The sequence below is a fragment of the Apostichopus japonicus genome, chromosome 20 (assembly GCF_037975245.1).
Source record: "Apostichopus japonicus isolate 1M-3 chromosome 20, ASM3797524v1, whole genome shotgun sequence".
Taxonomy (NCBI): Eukaryota; Metazoa; Echinodermata; class Holothuroidea; order Aspidochirotida; family Stichopodidae; genus Apostichopus; species Apostichopus japonicus.
The window spans coordinates 19,526,384-19,551,023 of record NC_092580.1 but is presented as its reverse complement, the minus strand read 5'-3'; the positions used below and the strand labels follow the sequence as shown (position 1 = coordinate 19,551,023).

At 36.9% G+C, this 24,640-nt stretch overlaps 1 protein-coding gene across 3 annotated transcripts in view; it reads right to left on the bottom strand.

Annotated features, from left to right (window-relative positions):
* The window catches only part of LOC139961169 (glutamate receptor-interacting protein 2-like), a 50,738-nt gene extending 26,648 nt beyond the window's left edge, over positions 1–24,090 (bottom strand). Inside the window, exons 1-5 of one of the 3 annotated variants that reach the window (XM_071960133.1) lie at positions 23,893–24,090; positions 7,315–7,401; positions 2,266–2,337; positions 1,678–1,887; positions 28–190 (exon numbers count right to left, since the gene is read on the bottom strand). In XM_071960133.1, coding sequence (XP_071816234.1) covers positions 28–190; positions 1,678–1,887; positions 2,266–2,337; positions 7,315–7,401; positions 23,893–23,935 — 575 coding nt within the window. In that variant the 5' untranslated portion in view covers positions 23,936–24,090. Of the gene's footprint in view, positions 1–27; positions 191–1,677; positions 1,888–2,265; positions 2,338–3,031; positions 5,700–7,314; positions 7,402–8,286; positions 10,168–23,892 lie in introns of those variants that run through there. The other 2 variants (XM_071960132.1, XM_071960134.1) reach the window with 2 other exon arrangements.
* Positions 24,091–24,640: the final 550 nt, after the last annotated feature.

The following is a 24,640-nucleotide window of genomic DNA, read 5'->3' as shown; positions in this document are numbered from 1 at the left end:
AGAAAACTGAACAATTGTTTAAGTTACCTGTCGGCTGGACCTCCTGGTCTTATGTGGGTTACTGTCAGAGGTCTAGACTTGCTGTGTAATGGTTTCATGCCACCTCTGATCGTGAAGCCAAAACTTATTTCTTCTCTAACTAGACGAAGCTCCAGTACCTTGGATATTGCACTTGCTCCATTTGCCGCAGCTAAAAATGAAAGAAGAAACATTTATTTATTTGGTCTTATTGAGGCGGTAGAGGGGGGGTGGGGGGAAACAGCCTGGTTATCTCCTTGATAGGTTACTCTTTTTTTGTTAAATCTGTAAATAAGTGAAAAACACCAATTTAGATCTCACGACTGGGGCTACAGTAGGTGGTGAAGGATGGGCTAGACTGATTGAAGAGGATATATGGTTTTCAGGTACCAGGTTGAAGGAGACATGTCGGAAGAGAGATGTTACCAGACCTTTCAAATTTCCTGTCCTGTTTTAAGATCAGTTCAATGCACCTTTCAAGGTTTGATAGTGGTGTTCTTGTCAATGGCAATGGACCTTGGATGTCATCTAACTTTCCAAAATGGTTTATATTTAAGGGTCTGTTCTTGAAACTTGTTTTTAAATTTTTTAACAATATTCTTTAGGGCTGCTAGTTTTCGGTCACATATAACTATTCACTACATACTGAACAGACCTGTTGCACAAATTCATTTTGTGTGATAATTGAACCAAATGCCTCCCCCTTTCTTTATGATCAGCATTTGAATACATCCATCTCTCTGCCAGTGTTTTTATGACCTCTAATGACTGCTACCCAAGTACTCACAATAGAATATCTTGTTCTTCTTCATATTGAAAGATTGCAACAATATTTACTTTTGAAGTAGATAAAATCTTTCTATGACCAAACATGGCTGTTTAGCCTCAAATGAACTTCCTTTATAGATATATGATCCATGAATTCATTTGGAAAGGAAGAACAAATGAAAACGGGGATTTTTTAAAAATTTCTACAATCACAGAGCAAGGTAGTTTTTCTACAATGTCTACCAAACAGTGAGAAAGAAGATGAGTACTTGTACAAGTTAAAGTCTGAAAATCCTCCTAAAGCAAAGTGTTAAGTTTGTTAATTGCACATTATTTTTAAAATTTACTTTTTGTCCAATTCCTGAAAATGTGGTCACTCTTATTAAAGCACTTTTACAGAGGTAACAAAATACTCAAAACCTGCAAAAAATGCAAGATACCACTTTGATTTATTTTACTGAATGGAAAGAAAAGCAAAGTCATAGAGCACATGGGATTGCAGCTTTTAATCAGTTAAATGCGTAGGATTTTGTAGGGGGGGCAGACTTCTCCTGAATGATATGGGGAGGTGTCTAAGGGGAGGTTTGTCCCCTTCCCACAGCTAGATGCGATACTGGTGCTATCAATTACTAGTTGCAAGCGGGTACAATTGTTTAGAAATAATTCATTTTTCATCGATTCCACATATATTCATGCATGAAAACTTGAATCACTTGATGACATAGACTTAATTGCTTGCATGTAATACAGACTGAGTGACTTCCCCCGACACAGTGATTCCCCCATCCCCCATCTGGCTTTGGAGGTGGGGGAGGCCAAGGCCTCCCCAGCCCTCTCATTTTTGCACGCCTCTGCTTTTAAGTGATAAATGAAAAGCAGAAACCAACTTACGAATCGGCGGTACTTCATGTTCCAGTTCAATCTTGACTCGGTTCCCGGCACTCTTGAGGAGGCCTATCACCTCGTCGTGTCTCAAGTTGGCTGTCTGGACGCCACTGACCGACGTTACGTAATCACCAACCTGCAGCAGATCACTCCTCTGTGCGATTCCACCGGGACGCATGTTAGAGACTCTGATACGGCCATCCTTGTCTATGCCACCTGAGCAGGAAGGAGGATGGGAGGAGTGATTAGTCAGTAATTACGGTGTCTCTGACTAAAAAGTTCATAAGGGTCATATGAGGCTTGTCATCTTTTAATTGGAGAAATAATTCATCTGGAATTCTAATCATTGAAAGCAATAGAAATTTTTAACTGTGGAAATAGATGTAACTAATTAACCAATTAATAGAAACAGTTTTACTAAATCAACTGCACAGTTTAAGCAAAGGATTACCATCAATTTCTAGGACTTTTAAATTGTCTCTAAAAGCCATCATAATAATACAGAAATAATTTGTAAATTAATATTTATAACAACAATACAGATTTTTTTTGGTTTTTGGATGCAGTCCTGTCAAGGGTAAGATCAACACTTACCAGATATTGTTAAACCGAATCCAGCACCCGGAGGCTTCTCAAGTTCAACGATAGTCACCGTTCTACATTCGTCTGTAATCAAAGATATAATCAAATTTCAAATTCAAAGAAACACACAAATCTGTGGGTGGGGAGGATGAATGCGACTGTGAGGACCTGGGATAAGGACGGGTGAGGGGTGGGGGGATTGGGTGAGACTAAGAGTAGACTGTTGTTTTCTGTTCTGGTTATCAAACAGAAGGAAGGTCATTCACAAGACCTTGCATCACAACTTGGTCCAGGAAATGCTGACAATACATTCATCATTACATTCTTGTCTATAGAGCTGTTACCTAGTAAATTAAAACAATAAACTTACTTATAAATTTGGTACTCCCAAGTACACATTTCTTTATCCACACCACATATAAGCAGTTTCCTTTGAAACTAAAATATACTATTGGACACAGCAGCAGACTTCCAAATGTGAACGAACCATAATTGCTCAAAGTTATCAAAAGTGGTTCTGCACCATCAAATAGAAGAGGAATTTCAATTAAATAAGACAATGAAAATAAAAAAGTCTCATCTATTTACAGTATAAAGCGATGAAGGGTGGTCGTAAACATGCTTGACAAAGGCTGAATAAACAAGAATGCAAATTATGTGATTTCCCTGCTTGTTTTCTTTCTTATGGAGAATGCAAGCTAATGACCTCCAATAACAAATACTGTCAGTCATTTATAACCAAGAATCTCAAAGTCTGTAATTCAGATATACTCATTACCTTGCACAAGACTCTCGGGATATTTATATCTCTCCTCTTGTACCATTTCGTACAACGAACGGTTTGTTTTGCCATGAGGAGACCTCCGCCTTAACCGGCTCATCTGTAGGCATGGCATCACTATACAAAAGTAGTTTCGCTACTACTGCTTTTGTCAAAATATATAATGTCTCACACACCCCAACAGATATCACTTTGACTACTACACTGCAGTTGTCCTAACCCCTCAATGTCAGGTTTAAATACATCTTGACTGACGATGAGTTCCTCTAGGATGAGAAATGTTTTTCCTGCTTCCAGTTATGACTCAATTATTCCACTTTTTAGACCTCCTCTTCGGGGGCAACGACCGGAGATGACCCTATTATGTCCAAAAAAAGTAAATTGGTCCGGATACTTTTCTTGCACCTTTACAAAATCCAGATGTGTCTTGCTAATTGATAAATTCCTTTTGATTTTGAAAAATTAGAAATAAAACACAACAACGAGGTTCCCCCCAAAATACCTCCATCCATGTCAGAAACATACTGGTCGATATAATGTCTTCACTTTGTGTAAAACAGAGCCACTCTAAATCAAGATAGAAGTCATTTAACCAGGACTTTCAACACTCAGTAGAGTTGGGTTGTGAAGTCTTAACCACCAGAACAAATGACTACATACTGTACATTAACAACACAAAGTATTCTTCTTGCAAACTAACTGGCATCAACTATATAGTATCTATCAAAGTTCAAACTATGTTTCGGTCCAATGATGTAAATAAATAACTTGGATCCAGACTTTGATGTTCGTAATGAGTGTAAACACAACGACCAATGTGAAGGATAAGAAGAATTTACCACAACAAAGGCTGCGACACTACACAAAGATTCTTAGTACAATATACCAGAAAGAATTTGCTCCGTAAACCAAAACAAACCAAAGCTAGATCACAGAATAACATTCACCATTACACTGAAAACAGATCAATAAATTTAGTGAAAAATTTCACCAACAGCAATTCCACAAGTTAAACAATTTTTCATAAATGGCATCCTCATCGATATGCTGTAGTCCTAAATAACAAAGACCAACAATCTAAGAAGTCAGGGTAAGTATCAACAGTATGCATAAATACTTCAGCTAGCACTGCTACAAAATGTCCTCAGCTGTACCACAATAGGGGGTCCAATCCTGTGGTTGACCTATAAGTTCCAAGACATGGTTCAACCATGTCGAACTGTCATCGATTCATTAATCAAACCCCAGGGCTCACTATATCAGCTGGTGTAGTTCAAGAGCTCTCTATAAAAAATACCATGAGGTATTGTTATATGCAGTGAAATTATACACTTAGATTGTAGATGACTGTATTTATAACAGACCTGAGAAATCGCACAAATATTTAAATGCAAAAAGCCTCTTTATCCAGAATTCCAGATCTGCAGATTTCTTACAGCTAAGAAGAGACAATAATATCCATTTAAGCATATAAGAACAAAATAACCAAAGCAACAAATAAATCTGTGGTAAATATCACTGACGAATTCCACCGAACTTGCAATAAAAAGTAGTAGTCAAAATACAATGTTAGAAAATGCACTCCACTATACAAGGATTAGTTGAATGCGAATGTTTTGGAACAGTTCATAATACGCTGGCTTTCTCCCTTCTTTGGCAAAATTGTTGTAAAAAGAAACAGCTTTGTGTTCCTCAGATGGCCATCCTCTGTTATTCCTAATTCCCTTGCGGTTTGTAAATAAGCAAATACTCAATACATGCCCATGTATTAATTATATATGCATGTATAGTAAAGCTCCTCACTGAACACACACACTGTACACAGGAGCTATAACCCTATACACTTCCAATAGTAATCCCCTTTGTAAATAACTGCAGTCAATGACAACCGATAAAAAATATCTTCATATACAATATATGCAAACTTGTTCTTTATGTCACAGAATGATTAGCTTCAACGATTCACAAAACAGAATTTGTTTACAGAAGCTGCACCTTCGTAGCGCCATACCTTGGCGTTAAACGGTGTCCGATGTCACCCCTTTTGATGCAATTAACAAACCCCTTGTATGGTGGCACTATACCGACTCTGTGTAAATATTCTGACAGAACTAATTTGTACTCATGAGCTTTTAATAGTTTTCTAACAGTTTTAAACTGTCCAAGTTATTTGTAGGACTAGTGACCCTTCTTTTTTATATCTTTTGTGTTTTTATAATCTGAAATAAACAGTGCTCCCAAAGACAAACATCGGAGAATACAGAAACCCCAAATTACGTGTTGCTGACGTATTCCAATACAATTAATTCCAAGGAATCACATATCATTCCGAATCTAAGAGGTAGAAAAATATTAAGATGACATTTTAATAATGTCGTGAACATAACAGGCACTTGAACTGGTTTTAGCAGGAATGACAATGAGTCTCCACGGAGGGAAGAAACTTCCACAAAATTAAATCACATGTGGTGCCATTTATGATGACCTCAAAGATAACCTTTGACCCAAAATTCTTCAGGCTTAGCCCCAGCAACAGTCAGTTAATTAATTAGCTTTACTGAATTTCACAAAGTTCCTGTCTGTGGACAGTTTTCCACACAACAAAGTTTCAACAGACTTTGACTTCAAGCATTATATATACAGTAGTAACTGCCAGTTAAAAATGGTGATAATAACATCTTCCTAGATGTGTGGATGTGGAAACTGAAATAGGAACTATACTAAACAAAACCAGTCCACATATGAAAGTGTTAACAAATACAAACTGAACAGACGATATGACATGTTAAACAATCAGGCAAGTCGAATTGAACACTATTTTCATCCTTCATATGACAATCGAAACTATAAAAATGGCTGTGAACTCGCTACCATCTTCTCACGATCACATCTCCAACATGATGGTGAAGCTACCTAAAAGCATGAACTTTAAATCCAAAAACACTTTTGTATTAACAATTGCTCCTGAACAGAAATAAAGACAGTCTCTCTAATAGGATCAGCCAAAGAACACATAAAATACAATATCTCAAGGAAGGCAGCGTTTGGCTCATAGCACCTCTGTGATGGCCGCTTTTTGAACGAAAACTTCTTACACAACAATTATTACAAGTGTCGATTAACCTTCTCTGAGAAACAAGACCTGAACATGTACTTGAAGGAATTTACAAGAAAGAGTGTAAGAATCTACCCCAAGGATACAAAGAGAGGACTATGACCCTGGCCATGCCCTAAGGGTTGAATAAACAGGGATGGACAGAACTTTACATCAATGAACACCTTTCTAAGAGGTAAATGACAAAGGCCAGCACTCTTTAGTAATGGGTGAACTTCTAAAGCAGCAAATGATGACAGATGAATCCATGCATGAAAACCATCAGACAGACCCATTCATAGTAAGACTTCCATTTATGGAAAGTTCCCAGAAGGAAGGACCATAGAAAGATGATTGACATGGTGGAAAACTTGGATGATATTCATGATGATAATTATGATGAATAGGTCATGGGAAGGTATATAGATAAAGATATATATGAGTGTATACATCATACACATCTCAATGTAAAAGAGTATATTCCAAGATACATCAATGTACATCCATATTTCAGGGTACATACATGTATACATGCATTTCAAGGTATCTTTACCCAGATATGTAAATTGCATAATATTTTGTAAATAAAATTGTGTGCACATGTTGTTTGTGGCGACCTATGGCAAGTCCCCTCTGGACACGTAAATGCACTGTAGTGCCCCCAGGAAGACTTGGGTTTGAAATTTGCACATCGGGGTGTGTGAGAGCGACAAGTTACCAATGCTACCAGGTTACTGTCGGAATGTCAAGTGAGCAGGTCTTGCCTTGATGCGGAGACTGTATACCTGAAAACTTGAACTTTTAACTTCATATGTACGTACTTCTGGGCCGTATATATCAATGTATTATATTTCAAGGTACATGTATGCACATGTTAACATACATGTCAAGGTTCATGAATGTATCATATATTTCAAGGTACATATTTCATGGTAAATAATTGTAAATTTCAATGTATATAAATGTACATAGTCTACATAGATATGTTTCAATGTACATAATGTATGTATACATGACTGACAGTGGTGCATTCACACATATGTTTACTTATATGTTTACTGATATTTAACCCTCGACTTAGGTAATGACCAAAGAAACTTTAATATTATTGAGAATCATATAGAACAAATCAAAACGGGAAAGAACTTTTAACATCGTAATCAAATCATTATGGATATTAACTCACCTGGTATGACATCTCTGTTGTTATGATTTGGTATTTCTTGTAGTTGTACATCATTACCATTGACTTTGGCTGGTGGCACACCTTCCTCTGTAAAACAAATGATACTCATCAATGTTTTTAGAAAACAAGCATATCAAGTAAAAATTAAATTTCCACCAGCCTAACCTGTGGAGTATGTCAGACACCCATGTGAACATTACGTTAAATACCACTATGCAACAATAACTTTAATAATATTTCATTCAGTGAATTTGTGCAATAGATTTAGTACGGTGTAAGTTTAACTCTATTGCATATAAGCAAGTAGAAGGAGGCAGGGAATGCAAGAGGGTTAATGCGAGGAAGGTGGGGGGTGGGTGGGTGGACGGGAGAAGAAGTAGGATACAGTTCCCATGACAGCATTCGTGTTAAATGCTGTACATCCATCTATTAAACTCACATAGCTCTGTAGATGGTGTGCACTGTCTACTGTCTTTATCCAAATGCACTTCTGTACACAACTCAATCCAAAAATTAACATGTTCAGTCGAATAATAAATATCAATACTCCCCATTCCCCTATACTTATGCCCAGCATCAACCCCACCCCCATCCCCCCCCCCACGGCCCCAACACCTATGCAACCACCTTAATGACCTCCCTAGACCACATTCTATCCTGCACTACCTTCCCTTATGCTCTAATCATATAGCCTCCCATGATCCAATGTTCTCCTATCCACTACCCAATTCTCCCACTCGCATGCAAACTATATTAATTTCTCAATCCTTATGAAACCCTTCCAATATGTAATCCAATTATCAAATAGGCACACAGAAACCTGTCTAATATTTCCTCCTCCCCTCCCTTGGCCTCCCCCCTCTCCTTTCCCTCCACAGAACAAAACCAAGTGATGCTTAATGTTATCTTCAGTTACATTCACAAAATCAAGGGTGTTAGATCTTTTTTGTTGTTGTAGCGTTTCATACTCACCATGCACCTTGGGTAAGTTATTGCGAAACAGAAAATGTGGCTTATGGGCAACTTTGCCACACACCCGTGTGACTCGTTTAAAGTTCTTTTTCATGTTTCTGCATCTGCCTACATCACAAACTCTTAGAAAATCCAATTATTCCATCAACGATAAAAAATAGTTTCTTAAGTACTGTCCAGACCCATCACTAAGCAAACGAGCCATATACTGTACTGTACCTACAGGACATCAATCAATCACATTGACACAAGGTTGAAATGTTATGAAAACTGTACATGTATGCCCCCAATCTCACACAGCTACACACTTAAAATTGTCAACTGATTTTATCTCCGAGAACCAAATAATATGGCAGCGTCTGCATTTTTTATCACAACAAGCAGGATTCATATCCTTTAAAGTTGAAAGGTTTGGCTGAAAAAGTATGTAACAACACACAAAGTCACAACTTTGGAATATATGCAATTGAGAAAAACAGCACAACAAACAAGGGTATAGAAAGTATAAGCTGCCTCATCATCCAATAAAAATATAAATTCATTTACAAAATATTCTCTCCTTACACAAATATTTCCGATAAAAACTTCATCCAAACTGTTCAAATATCAATACATCCAGTGTTGTACAGTTATTTACTGCACACTGCACCTAACATATTTTCCCATACCATTGGAGGGACTATTGTCAAGGTTTTCCATTTTATCCAAGAAAGTATTTAAAGGAGAGTCTTAGTGTTATTCTTTGCATAGCTTTGAGGAGTCAAACTCCTTTCAAAGTAGGGCAACTAATTGCTGTAAAGATCCATTAAATCCTACTGAACCATGGATGAAGAATCTCCTTTAGAAAGAACAAGACTCTTTGGAGGATGAGGGCAGTTTATGACCACAGCCTCTTGTAAGCTTTAAGGTCAAATAATGGAGGCCAATGGTCAAGTTGCTGCTGGTGGAGTCAGAAAGAAAGGACTTAACACAGAATATTTTAACAGACATCTAAAGATAAACAATGGTGGACACTGAATGACAAGAATCTACAAGATTATCTAGTTGAAGAGTCTGGTCAAACACCCAAACACAGTCCTTGTGGAACTATTTAGATTATACCATTGAGCATAGAGAATGTCAAACAAGATCAGAAAATAAAGTCACTTCAAATCTTTCCCTGATCCTAACAAAGTTGACAATATTAGTTTACATCCAGGATTGCTAGTTTTGGAGTTACATCTGTGGATAAAAGTACTAACTATTCATGTATCTGTGTACAAAATTGTTCAGAAAAGAGCTTCCAAACTTGATTTAAAAAAATCCACACATTTCAGAGATTTCAGATTGTTCAATTGTGATTTTGCAGGCTGTCCCTGTGGATCCACAGCACAAATAGCCCCTGAACTTTACAATGTCATTAATAACGTGTTGAGAAGTCTCAATCTAACCTATAACACAAAAGCTGATCTGATTCGAGTGCAAACCATATATCTACTACAAGTCCGTTCCATTATAAACTGTGTAGCAATCATATCCTCTTGCCCTTTATAGCTTCAACTTGACTCACAGATTTGAATGATTAAGCTTATACATTTATAGCATCCATGAACTCCTCCTGTGCCAAGAAAGCAACCTTAGTAAAAAATTTAAATATCCACTTATCAACTTCAGAAATCCACCACAAAAGATAATTTATTCCACAGATGTAAATGGGACTTCTTATGAGCGCAAGTCATTTCCTTAAACTTACAACATCTCTTTGACTGTAAGGTCAATAAGTTATTGTTATATGGATCTATTGCTAGATGATATCGCACATACTCAGAGATGGTAACTGATAACCTGTAATCTTTGGCTGCGGTATTGGCGCAAAAAGAAAGAAATCAAAACACATGTGCCAACTCCAAGCAAACCCCGACTGTCTGATACAATACCCAAAAGAGAGTATTCCAAGGCCCCGACTTATATTGTATCAAGGAACAGGCAGGGTCGTATTTTCGACAAATCGCAGGCCTTGAACTCAATTGCGCACTAAAGGTAATGGGGTAATTAAACATACGATTCCGAAATTTCATTCCGGACTATTGACTACTGTATTGACAACTGTTTTTGGAGTGTGTATTTATTGCACTTAAATCAAATCACATTTGAAAGTAAAAACGCCCAAACCAGCTCATTCACATTCGACACGAAACAGCGGTTCTTGAATACATGCCAGTTCTAACCATCAATAAATACAATTGCCTAACAATAACCCCTTGAGCTTATAGCCTAGTTTCCTTTATTTTGCCCCATCTGCTTTCAAGAGTTTTGGTCACATATTTGACGACAGGGATTTAACAAACGGTTGTTGCTCTTGAATTTGTAATTGTTGACGTTTAAAGTACTCCAAATAACAAACATTAACCGGCTGCTTCCGGTCCAGTTTATACAGGAACATGTTCAGGAAAGAGATAAATAATGTTCATCAGATAAATAACTGGGACAAATGCGCACATTTAAATAATGTAAGCTCACTATTCATGATTTGCAAAAATTTCATATTCATGTTACCACATTGTAAAAAGGTATTTGTTTGTTGAGATATATTAAAGTATATAGGTTTGTTCTGATATTCCCACTGAATAGCCCGGAATTCTGGTCCAAATCATATTTGTTATAAAGGGAATAAACTAATGTTTTAATTTTGTATAACAAATTTTGAACTTGATTAATTTTGTCTACCCAAAAAAATGTTTTTACTGAAACATAGATCTTTGAATAGGAAACTATCTATGCATCATGTGGATAGATTTATGTAGCAACTAGCTTAAATAGAACAACAGTTGGTGATATTTTCGCACAGCACCCATTGACACAAGCTTTAGGTCAATAACCTCTTCCTTCCGAGCTACCCATTAAGACTGGCGTTCAATCAAGTTCAACAAATTTCCTCCTGAAATAAGTGTTAACCACTAAAGCCAAAGGTGGAATGGATGATGAAAAAAAAAACTCTGCTAAGCATCTCTGCATTTGTGTAGTTATATCTTGTTGTGCAAATCAATTTAGTGTGACAAAACTTTATCAGTGCTATCATTCATTAATAAGAAGTCAACACCATTAACACTGATGGACATAAAACCAACCAGAGTTAATTCTCAGGAGCAACATATATATTTCAGCTGTTGTAAAAAAAAGTTTAAAAAGGTAAAAAAAGTTGTAAAAAGATTTGTTATCCTAAACTAACGGCTCCGGATCAACTGAAAGAAGAAGACTGAAGTGAGCATTCTTATGGCTTAATGACATTACACATGTACCTGTTGAACCTGTACATTTACTGTGTCCATAGAACAGCAATTTATAGCTTGTGAGAGTAATTAAACACAATTAAGTAATTCAATTAAAATATGACACGGTCAATAACAGTAATATCTGGCAGCAGCGAGTGCAAGGAAGTAATGATGTAAGTTGTGTATGCTTTTGTTGAAAACCTGAAAGCATTGAGTTTGAGAAACTTGCTCCATGCTTCTTGGTACCAGTGTTAGTGCTAGGATGTAAAAAAAAAGGGGGGGGGATTCCCCCAATCAAGTCATCTTTTGGGAGATTTCAGATTTTTTTTTTTTTAAGTGTATGAACATATGCCTGTACCGAGATTTAGCAAACAAATTGTACATACAGTGCAGTACACATGGTCGAACATTGCGACCAAAACACACTGTGCAGTATCGCCACTAATGAAGCCTGTGTTTTCCTTTTGGACAGATTTGACCAATCACATTACTCCTTACAAATATCAACAAAGCTTTATTTGGCTTGTTATTGGCAAGTTTTGTAACTACAGTCCTATTGCAGAACCTCTCAACAAATGTGTGACTGATCTGACTGTACCTGACTCATGGGGACACCAACACTCACAGGGGACACCAACACTCACAGGGGACACCAACACTGTACAATAGTGATAGCCCTGTACATGACACGTCAGTAATTATCATATGGGCTTTATTTATGAGGACATATGGATTTTATTTATGAGGACATTAAAGTCCATTAGAGATGAAAGCATTTAAAATATGTTATGTAAAGTTAGCATAAACACTTCATCACTCAGAAGTGAACAACAAAGAACATCAGGATGGAATGTCGTTTACACGAGGACACTTCTCAAAGTAAAATTGGTTTGCATACTGTGTGTATGTACTGCGTACGTAACGTCCACATCATAACATGGCAAATATAGGAAAGCACAAGCAGATGCAGACAAGAACAGACGCTCATTTATACATGTCACAATTTAACAGCCTCAAGAAATTCTCTTACTTCTGTAACTCGCCTTTCACATTTATCCTAGAGACCTACAAACCATTCGTAGCAGATTTGTTTTAATTGCATGTCAAATTGGTCCAATTTAAGGCAGAAGTTGGGATAGGCATTATTGCAATGTATAGTATTGTCAGTAACTTAAGTATGAAAGTAAAAACTACCTAGTGAGCAGGTACATAGTAACAGTGCACATCCAGGAGAGGGAATGCTAGAGAAGGAGAGTGTTAAGGTGGGGGGGATGAAGGGAATGATGCTACTATTGTTTCTAAAGCAATGATTTTCACATGGGTGTGGTACCACATTACTGTAGGTGGTGATATCAACACCACTGAACATTGGTCTGACTTCTGCCTATCCCCTCCCCCCTCCATCTCAAATCTGTGTTTATGGGTGGGTACCTATATGGGTATCTATATTTATATACAGGCAATCGGGAGGTTCGGGGTTCAATGCCAGCCCCGGCTGAATCCACATCTAGAATGAGGTGTCTAGGTGAAGGAGGGAGGGGGGGAGGCATTAATGTCCACTTCAGTTTTCAGTATAATTTTGTTGATTATTGAAGAAATCATATGGGTGGCATCTTGTTTAGTTTTACTTTGTTAACAGATGAATCTGGTATAATTTCTCAATGGAATTTCTTGAACCCTACAAAACTTCTTCTCCATATTTCTCTCAAAACGTATTTTGTTGCACCTTTCTAAAATGCCTAGTCAGAGTGTACAGCGTCAGTAAAACTACGCTAAACTATGGAACCGTTTGCAGAGTTCTTACAGAGCATTACCCTAGTAATTTCGACTGATGTGGAGGGAAATGAAATGACCTATCAAACTCAACATGCATGCTCCTTTAACCTAGCTTTGTAATGGCGCGATTATGCCTGCAAATACACTCTTCTGTTACAGAATTTCCTTAGGCTGAGTAATTCTAAAATAATATTGTCTGAAGTACACTGACCAATGTCATGGACACAAAAAAAGGCTGCTTTGTCCTTCAATATTAAATATGTTATGATGGTACTTAAGGGGATATAACGGTGATGGCTATCACCCTGTTGGCCTCTGAATACTTCCAGGCTGGAAGGCGGCCAACAATACCAAAATAAAAAATTGCTTTTCGTAGTTGTGGAACTATGACACCACTGTGGTTTGCTTCATGTTCAATTTTGATATAAAATGTCTTCAACTTCAAACGAACATCTTAAAACTGGCAATGCTAACATGTAGGAGTTACTGATTGAAAAATTTCACCAGAATGCTTAGATTCTTGTTTTTCTAACAAGTCAAAAATAAATTTACCTCTGGAAAATCCTATTAATCATTTCTCTAGATGCCTGGGAATGATTCTGATGGTTAGAATCTGCAGCACATCGGAAAAGTCTTTTGGGCGGATCAAACGTGCTATAATTAGGGGTCCAACAGGTATAATGAACTACAGTTAAAGCATAAATTTCTCAGTGAAAGAAATTGTTTTGTATTTATAGGGACAAAAATGCATGAAAACAAAAGGATACTTATAAAGTGCTTCTTGGAGACGACTGCATAGGTGTTTTAGTGGTCGCAGATCCATGATGGATTTCCAAAACTCTTGAGAAACCAATGAAATTTGCTACGGAAGGATTGCTAGCAAAAACGTATAGTTTCTGCCTGCGTGGTAGATTCGGAATGAGGTGTAAGTGGGCGGTTCCCAGGGAGTGAGGGCGCAGTGCTAAAATGTTTCCCAGTGTGTAGTTAGGTAGATGGGGAAGTGCAGATGTAGAGTGGGAGACAGGTAAGAGAGGAGCAAAGCAAATGTAAGTATTTCGTTAAGTCTGACCATGACATTTGCCTGACCATTACTTGACTTTCTACTGTAGCATATTTTGAAGCTTGTAAACTTATACATCCCACTCATACTGATAGACTCTCAACCTCAATATAATCCTCCTTACCCCTATCCAATTATACTAGCTTATGATCCAAATCAATGTAGCACACTGTCTGTTAGTGGGCTTTCATAACACTGACAATTTTACAGTCTTGCTAATTGTATTCCAGTTATATGGTAGCTAGCTTCCTAATCCCCTTGCTCCTTAGTGCCTTTTAAAACATCTTGAGGCAATTAATAACCAACCATACAGTATGATGGTAGGTCTATGTAGAAGGTATGAGAGTATACTATATATATCTGTCTAAGTCAAACATGCTTGTCTCCATGTCAGGGAATATAATCTAGTGTCAAATTTTGTGTAGCAGTTTTCAAGTCTCTGGACTTTCTTCAATTATAAAATGCTATGGTTCCTGTGTACATGAAGTTCTATGATTTCAGGGTGACAATCGATTGCTTGTTGAAATAAGGGCATTACAGTGACCATAATTTGTACTATCTAACATATTTTGGGATGATAACAGATGACTGTTAAGTGTGGTGACTGTTTCACATAGAGCAATTTATACAGGGTAATTAAGAACAGGCATTCAATATGGTACATGGATTATTAACTCAGGATACAGCAGCTGGCATTTCTATTATAGTACCACATATGTAAACTATTGTATAAGGTACTGCACAATACACAGTATAGTACTGTAGTAGTAGTATCTATCTATAGACAAAACTGCACTGTCTCAAGTGAAGAGAGCTGACATGTTTCTCACAGTGCTGCTAGAATGCATACATGTAATATTACATGAATCATGGGTACCATGTTTCTGCCAAAGACCATGCATACACATCTCAGACATGTGCAAGCATTCAAACAATCAGGAGAGAGTGTCAGTTTGTCCCAATAGTATGTATCATTCTATATATAGTATAAACACGCTATTCCATCAGAATTTCACCAACACAGTTGCAACACAATGGAATAGCCAGTATATCTAGTCCTGCACCAGTTGCATTGAGCATTATACTACTATTTTATACTGAACTTAATATACTGAACTTTATATACTGAACTTTATATACTGATCTTTATATATTTATGTGTATATATGCTCTGTATGCAGTCAGTATTGTTACAAAGTTGTCATTAATGTCATATACACAGTATGACAAGTTGGATAATACTTGTTCCCCACATGAATTTTTGGAGACATTGCTAATGTATTTTCCATATAACTCCTGAGAAATATCCACCAGCAAATCTCCTTCCCCGTGGACAAGGCCTAACATGCAAGATTATTCCTTACACAACGAGAGCAGTTGTAAACTGTCTCATAAAAATTCTTGGTGAGAAAATTCATGAATGAAACCATCAAAGACATCCCTAACTGAATCTCGCCTGCATCTTTATGTAGGAATATGAGATCAATGAATTATTCCACTAAGGTACATAACACCTACATGTAAATGCATGTTGCAATACAGTATACATGCAATCTGATTCACCACAATCAGCCAGCAACTATTAAATATGTATTATCCATGAGTATTTAGTCTTTAAATATTCATACAGGGAGGATACATACCATAGTACACAGGGTAGCCAACTGCTCTCCATTTCAGTTTCAAGATTTTGAAGCGTAACTTCTGAAACCTCCCTCCAGGCATTTTTAATCAGATTCATCAATACATCGAAATTCAATGTGTCGCATTTCCTTCTTTGTAAAGTCTGTTAAAGCTCTCAGATAAAGTTTCATTGTAAATGGAGAGGACGTTTACAAAGAGATGGTTTCTGGTTTGGATCGGTACAATTTAGTTACAAAGAGTATCATGAATATCCACTACAGATTATTTTAAAGCAATGTGACGTTACGTAAAAGTCATATCAATAATAGCAGTTTCATTGGCAATCTTTTGAGAACCTAAACTTTTGTTGATATGTCAATCACTTAGCTCTTCATGCAGCAAAACTTCTTTTCATACCTTTTTAGAATGTCTGTTTTAGACAAGCTACAGGCAGTAGTTGTTTAGGTTTTTGTCAGCACTGGCAACATTACTGTTCTGACTCGTACGATGAACAAACCTATAGTGGAAGCTCTAGACCTGATGGTGTATAGTTTTACTGTCCCACAGAAATGACCAGTTTTCCTTCATGTGACCTCTGGAGTGATTTGGTTGGCAAGAGATTTAGATGACTTGGATGGATCAGTCTTAATCGGCTCTGTTGTCAGCTCTGTATTTAATCTTGCCAATAATCCATCTTCAAACACACACATTAAAAGTGTCTCCATATGAAGGATAGTTTGTAATGGTTGCTGCCAGATTAGTTGATAGTGAAAAAGGTTACTCTTTGTCGATCGAAAACAAAGAAGACATCTGAGTCTAAGGATGTTTTGTCGGAAGGTTTTATTTGTAAGTGTAACTGACCAAAAGGTGCAGGAGGCCTTTGGAGGGTAAAATATTATTTCTCTATGGTTACCATAACAGTCAATAACAGTTATATGCATAAAGAGTCATTGAATAAATCCATCAATTCCCAACAAGTTCTGTATTAAAGGTCTTTCAACTTTCCATTCCAAAGAATAGGTCTGAGTTGCATTATTGTGAATATTTTTAGATTGAATTGATGTAAATAGCATATAAACCTATTTCCAAAAGAAAATTCCAACAGAACGGATTTCTTTGGGTGCACAGTGAAAGGCTGTACTAGAATCGTCCATCCCACTGCAGACTATAGTAATGTGCACTACACTGCCAAAACAAGGGGTAGTACTCTTAGCTGAAACATAGATCTGTAACATGAAGGTTCCATATTCTGGTGTGCAGAGTGAATCGATAAAAGAAACCCTCCTTACTATTCCTTCCTCATCATACACACAAGACTGATAAGAGGTAGCCAGTAACTTATTATTACATCATTTACAGTATCTAATCCCTTAGGATCACTGAACACAGAGTGTACTGGATGTTAAACAATCTACTGATCTCTAATCCTCTGTTGATTGCAGAATCCATGTGTAATAATTTTAGGTTTAATCCAAAGAGGTAATTACTAATAAGTTACTGTGTTATATTAAACACATTTTCACCAGATGGTATAGGCCTAGCTGCAGAAATATTTTCAATTCAATATAACGGTCACCGCTTATCCGTGAATGCAAATGAAAATACTGCAATGGGAAACATCACTGACAGTTGGAATTTGATGCACGGTACAATAGGAAAGATTTCACAAACTGTCCCATAGTCGCCATCCTGTTCATTTGATGCAGTTAATCATCCAAAAATGATCTTCCATCAAAACCTTGATTCAAATGATCACTTTTTCCTTTTGATGACAATTTTTTTTCCCTTTTGTTACTTTGTCTATCTTTCTATAGAATACTTGAATAGCATGTGATGAGAAGGACCATAAAAGACACACTATCTATATTCTTGTTCTGCTTGTGATGGCAATATAGGTCATTCCAATTACCAGTACTACTATAAATCACGTCCACACCATCATACGTTCAGCCTTATAATACCCAAAATCAGTCCCTTTCACAGAAGCCTCAACAGTTACTGTAGTAAATATACTGCACCTCTCCAGGTACTTTCAAATAGTAATAGAATACATTCACTCAAGGGTTTAAAATCTTTCAAAGCTTTAAACTTTTTCATTCGTCGTGTCCGTCCGGCACAATTGACGTACCTTTATTTACAATGAATCAAAGCATGTCCATTCAGAATTGCAACTAAGCTTCTACTGCAAATTTCACCAAATGAATAAATTTTAGGAAGTGGTTTGCATTTGTTTAGTTTCCTGACCAGTGGACTTTCTTGAAGCACCCATTGTTATGTACTGTGGTTTCAGTCAGTATTCTTTGGCTGTCATTGGGTAACAAGGGTTCATTTAGGGTTTATACACTTGGAAAGGCCATTTTGAAGAAAACCACGCTTCCTACATACTACCCAAATGAAGAGAAGAGCAAAGATACTCTAAAATTACTCAAAGTTGATTTTGACGTCAGAAACAACCTAGTACTGGAAGAAATTGAAACATGTGGTTTCTCTTCTTCCTACCTCATTGTTGGTCACGCAAGCCTACTATATCAACCTCAATTTCCATAGCAATGGTTGCTATGTAGGAATTTAATAGGGGAGAGATGGTTTCCGGGGTTCCATCTGGAGAGGGGTAGGTAAAAAGCTGTCCGTGTATGTGTGTGCATACCTTCAAAACAAAATGGTCAGAGGTCAATTGTTGGCAAATGTATAATTTCACTGCAAATTTGTGTTGTTAACAAACTAATTCCTGCACAACTGAGCCAACTTCCTCAAATTTGTTTGGAAGGTCCCCCATGATGGGAAGTGTCTTGCAAACAAAAAGAAGAAAATATGTCAAATTAGTTAATTTTAAGAAAGAAAAAAGAGCAACATTTTTTGCTTTAAATCCAAGAAAGAACATTGAATTGACTTGCAATCTTAACAGGTATACTGTAATTGGTATGCCACTAATATCAATATATACATGGCAACATTGATAACTTAAGCCAATATTCATCATTCATTATTGCAAACTATATACCATTCTTTGATTTTTGTGGACTAATGTAAAGTTCTGTTTATGGTCCATGTAAATGGATAAATGTTATCTCAGGAGCATTAAATATCTGATAAATGGTCAGGTATGATACCACCAGACTAAAGTAAGGTTCCAAAAAATGTAACATATTTTTGCAAGTCAATGTGAGTGAGAAGTAACTGAAGACGTTTTTCTTAAAATGTGGGTTTTGTTAACGAGTCAATTGCTACAAATCTCCCCTATGGAAAGGTACGTACAGCATCTGCATTCGAAGACGAGGCGACAATGGAAACCTGATTGAGCGAATGTCCTACGATGTGGTTGTACATAGGACAGTACCCAGTATTACAGGCTCATCCCAACAGGACAACTCTGTATTAATATCTACTGTATGAAGACCAGACACCCATAACAGGAAGTAACAAAAATTACCCACAGCCTAGAAAATTAGTCTGGCTCAAAAATACTCAATTAAGAGGATCGAAGGATAAAACAAATTGGAAAACCCCACGTAAGAACCGAGCAGTATATACACACACAAAGACAGGATGTAGTAGGATCACTCGAAATGGGGACACGTGTGGCAGACCGGATGGTGATCAGCTTTATCACCAATCAACATGCTTGACTTGGAATTGTGTGTACATAATTCTGGAGTTGCTAACAAAAATAAATTCACTTTCCAATAATGCTGCACCGGAAGGAGGGGTTCAGAAGCCCCTTGCATATACTGTCTATATACTTAAGGGTGATGCAAGAGGCTTGGCAGACTAACATTATCCATTTCAAGTTTCTTGTTATGATAGCTGGGCCTGTTATCACTCGCAGCATAATTTACATAACAGTTCTAGACAGAATATGAATTTTTACGTGTTGCAACAACAACAACACAACTTCCTTCTAGTAGTACAGTATGAAATCACTTTTTCTGTCTCTCTTCTTGTTTTGTTGCACTTTTTGATTACAAAATTTACCCTCAATTTGACTTTTTGAGATGAAAGTTACTAAAAGTCTGCTGAGCTGTTTTGATAAACTTGTGTTAGTATTGCAACGTGGTATGGTATAGCACAGGCATCATACAATAGGTCAAAAACAGTTCTCATAAAGTATCAGATTCTAACTAGATAACAAAATTGCTCAGAATTTCTCAGCAATTTAATCTACAGAAGCTACAGTACCTTTGAGAGTCTCCCTGCAAATTATGCTCATTTAGGACATACTGTATGGAACTGACAAAATATTTTGAGTTGATTTTGTGGAAGGTCTTGTTTATAATGAAATAATGATTTTGTTGAAATAGCCCACTTGCTCTAGCTAGTTAGGATTTATAATTTCACAATGCTAAAGTTAACATTTAAGTTTTAAAATCTTAAATTAACCTTCTTACACTTGGGATGGAAATGCTCAAAGATGTGAAATACCTTGAAGGTATGGTAACACCAAGAAAAAAGCATGGAGAAGGATAAAGCCTTTCTCTAAATCCTTTCCCTCAGCAAGAAAACTAGGCTGGAACAATGTCTCCCAGTATAATTGTAGCAGGGAGAACTGAGAGTATGAAGTCTTTGACTACAGATACTAAATGCAGAAGCTAAACAAACCACACAACCTTACACAAATGTACCAAATTGATAGGCCTATGTTGTTACTATGGGAATTAAACGTAGCCTAACACAAGGACGAAAGTCTCTTGGCATTGGTGAGGAACTGGGTATACAAGCCTCACGAATGTAATACTTAGGAAAGTAGTCAATGAGAGGGGGGTGGTGGGGGGGGGGGGCGAGGTACAGTAGATTGGAATCAGCTAATCACCAGTCCTGAGAGGACATTGACAATTTTCTGGTTACCAATTGCTATAGGAATGGTAGAGTGAGAGGGTAGTTGTTGTGAGGAAGATAGTGTATGCAAGGGTGAAGTAAAAAATACATCATTGAATGACACATGTTTTTAACCATATATATGAGAGTCAATAAATAATTTTCTGAACAATTACGATTCTAGACAACCTTGTTTATCACACTTACAGATACTGCACACACATATATTTGGGACAAGCATAGTTGTCTCCCTATAGTTCGGTAAACTGCATGCTACAAGAACTGATTCTATTGTTTGAATGAAACATTTAATCTGCCTGGCATACTCAAGTACCTTAAACAGAAAGTTTTGTTGGCAAGTGTTCTACACAGTCCATAATGTTAGTAATGAAACCCAACTCAAGTGCCTAAATTGGCACAAACAATGCTTTCAAATGTAAACTTAACAAGTTTCAAAAAACAAAACCTAGACAGTGAGTGATGCATCATCCTATACAATAAACGAGGATACATGGAAATATATAAGGCATACATTGTACTGTTAAAACTAGAAACCCTAGCATGAAGTTAAGTGCACATGCTTCTCGGGAAGGGGGTAGTATGTCGTTTGGTAACAATATTAAAAGCGAGTTCCTAGATTCATACATGTAGTGATCATCTGCCAAAGTTTAATTGCGCAATAACATCCAAATGAATTCAAGCTTTTGACAGTACATATGTTGCTCTACATGGAGATTAGATTGTGGACTTTCCTCTCTCAACATCAAGTGCACATAAATGATGGAAATCTATTGTTAATTTTCTTAATGTGGAATTTCCTCTCTCATCATCAAGTGCACATACATGATGGAAATCTATTGTTAATTTTCTAACATTAATTAATAATCAATGCAACAATGTTTACAAATTTATGAAACTCTGTTACTTTTCAAAACAGATAAACACCAAGTCTAGACCTATCACACTTTCAGAGCATGTACTAAATACAATTCTCATTTGTATATCAGGCTTGAGTTAATTGCTACCTAAGGCTCAACAACTGAAAAGTAAAACTTTACATCTTCAAAAACAAGAAGTAAAGAGTCAATAGTACCAAACTTGAACCCTTCATGTGTCAGTTCAATGGATGAACACAACCAGAATCTTTTGAATAAGGGCTAAAACCTTGATCACATTTATGCTGGAGTTCCTACATTTGCATATCTTTAGGGATCTAGAATGTTCTATTCTTGCTGATGAACAGTCTCTGTGACCAATTTGTTGTACCATAATAAGCCTACAATTTGTTGCTGTACAATGAAATACTAATTATTCACTGAAATGCACCAGTTGATGAAATGCTGGCATTGAATTAACTTAATTATCTGATACAATTTCAACCTCCGTAGCCTTCAACATATTGCCACCATTACTTAAGTCTTCTAAGGGCACACTAATTTTGCAAAATTTGAAACCATTCATAGGAATGTTCTGACATTTTACTGTAAATGATATAGTTATAGCAATGTGCTTGCTGATGAGATAGATGCCCCTGCTTTGCATAAATTGTGTGATTTCATCTCACTTTAGATGCAATCCTTTAGCCAACCTTTGTCAAATTCCTACATGCAGAATACCAAGGCGAAGCAAAGCTCATTTCCAATTTAATGAGAGAATTTCTGGGTTTACACCACATACTGATTACACTTCTATAGCTAAATGCAGTTCTAAATACAAGTTACTACACACAGAATACAGTGGTAATGGTCAAAAGTTTATTATATTACCTTACCACAAAGCTGGCAGTGCCTATCCAAGCAGGTTCAAACTATACCAAAATCTATAATTGTTAGTAATGGTATAAAAAAAGTTATGTTTTTCCTAGGTTCTTTCAAACATTTTGGTAGTGCAAGTGCCTCCATGTAGCCCCACCCCCCCCCTCCCCTTGCCAATGCCAGTGCAAGGCAAGGGGAAGATTAAGTTGTGGTGATAACAACATTTTATTCAGTCCTGCTATCTTCTTATTTAAAGGGATTTCTATATTCCCTCAAAATCATAAATCAATCAAAAAATAATTATCACCTCGACATATCTGCATAGATTTGTCTTGGTGCAAGTGGATACGTTTTTCTTAACCTTGTGTGAAAGAAAGTGATATCATTTGTTTAATGTTAATTTGCACGTAAGCGTTGGTCATATTCTGTAAAAGAAATCATAAATTTTCTTTTTGTGTACCTTTAAATGCATGTGAAAAAATTATTAGTGAGTCAATTGATATTCAAAGGAATAGGACCCTATCCAATGACAGAAGGACAAATGGGCCACAAATGAACATGTCCTCTAGAGACCACAGCAACATAGAAATGAAAATTAGGCCTGCTGCCAGAAACAAAGCCATAACAGTTAGATACACACAAGAATGTAACATAGGCTGGTGCTTGTGTAGCAACTTCGACTTGTGCTTTCACTGAGTCAATCTAGCCTAGGCCTATGTATTTTTTTTTTATATGATTTATTACTTATTATTTTCTTTGCATGGTATTGTCTTCACAGTCCTATTATTATATAAACATTGTGAGGAAATGGAAAAATAAATGAAATGAAATATGTAGGACGTGTTGAAATTCAATCATCGCAACCGGCAACCTGGCACAACATCACTGCAAGTACTACACACCATTAACACTTCATTTAAATTGCATCATTGCTACTGTTAGAAAACTATATAACATGGCAGTCACTCAGTCTAAAAACAATTTCAAACATTGGTAGGCCTAGGCTACACCAGTTCCTTTCGCCTAGGCTATAGTCTAGCCTCTAGGCATATTCAGCCATAGGCTACAAATTTCACGTTTTATTTTGCAAAACAATAAATGTTTGTGATAGGAACCGAGATAACGATATCAATACTATGACTGGCTCTAGGCAAGGTCTAACTTAGGTCTACCGTTTGGCTGTACCTAATTACACCTGCCAGTCTTACAAATATTATCGCACATTTGGCACCAACACAACATTATGCAGAGTCGGAAAGTTAGACCTAACTTAGCCTAGGACTGTAGGAGGAGTTGCTGCTGGCACTATGTGTAACGTAAGTTGGCTTACCATCTTTAACACCTCTGAAACAAGACAGTTTAAGTCCAGGCATTCCGAAAATGTTTAAACGGTCACGGAGTAGCCTTTCTGATATATCTATGTTCTTTTCATGTCGTTAGTTCCATAATTGTTCCGTTCGAAAGTATGACAACTTTGCGGCGGCTGTTCTCTGTCACTTAGGTACGATAGTCTACCAAGTACACAGAAACTGTCGGAGGACTTTTGATTGGCCGAAGAATGACATGTGATTTTGTTGACGGAAATGTTAAAAAAGTTGACTGCAAAAGTTTTCAAAGACACAGGAAGCGTTTCTGCTGTAGGAACGGTAAGCCATAACCATCCGCTTCCTGACAACGAATAATTATTTTGTAACAGAATCGCAATGACTGCTGCCAGAACTAGTTAAGTTTTTCATAAGGAAAGGCGTTTCATAGTAGGGAACAGTAACACAAACAGTGTTATTAATTATACCTAGGGAGAATCTGGTTCTGGCACGTTAGTCACATATATTTTGACTTCCTGTACATCATAAAGAGGGAAACAAAACCGTCGAGAATGGTAATTATTACAAGTGAAGAGAATCCGGTCACCGTTTAACCGTCAATGCTATGGCAAATATTGTGTTAACCGAATGTGGGGATACCGATAACCTCACTGTAACGTAGAAAATATCATTCCGAAGACCTGACGACTGTAAACACCTACTTCAAGCTTGTAAGGTCATTACGGTAATGAGCACCATATTTTAGCATGCTAA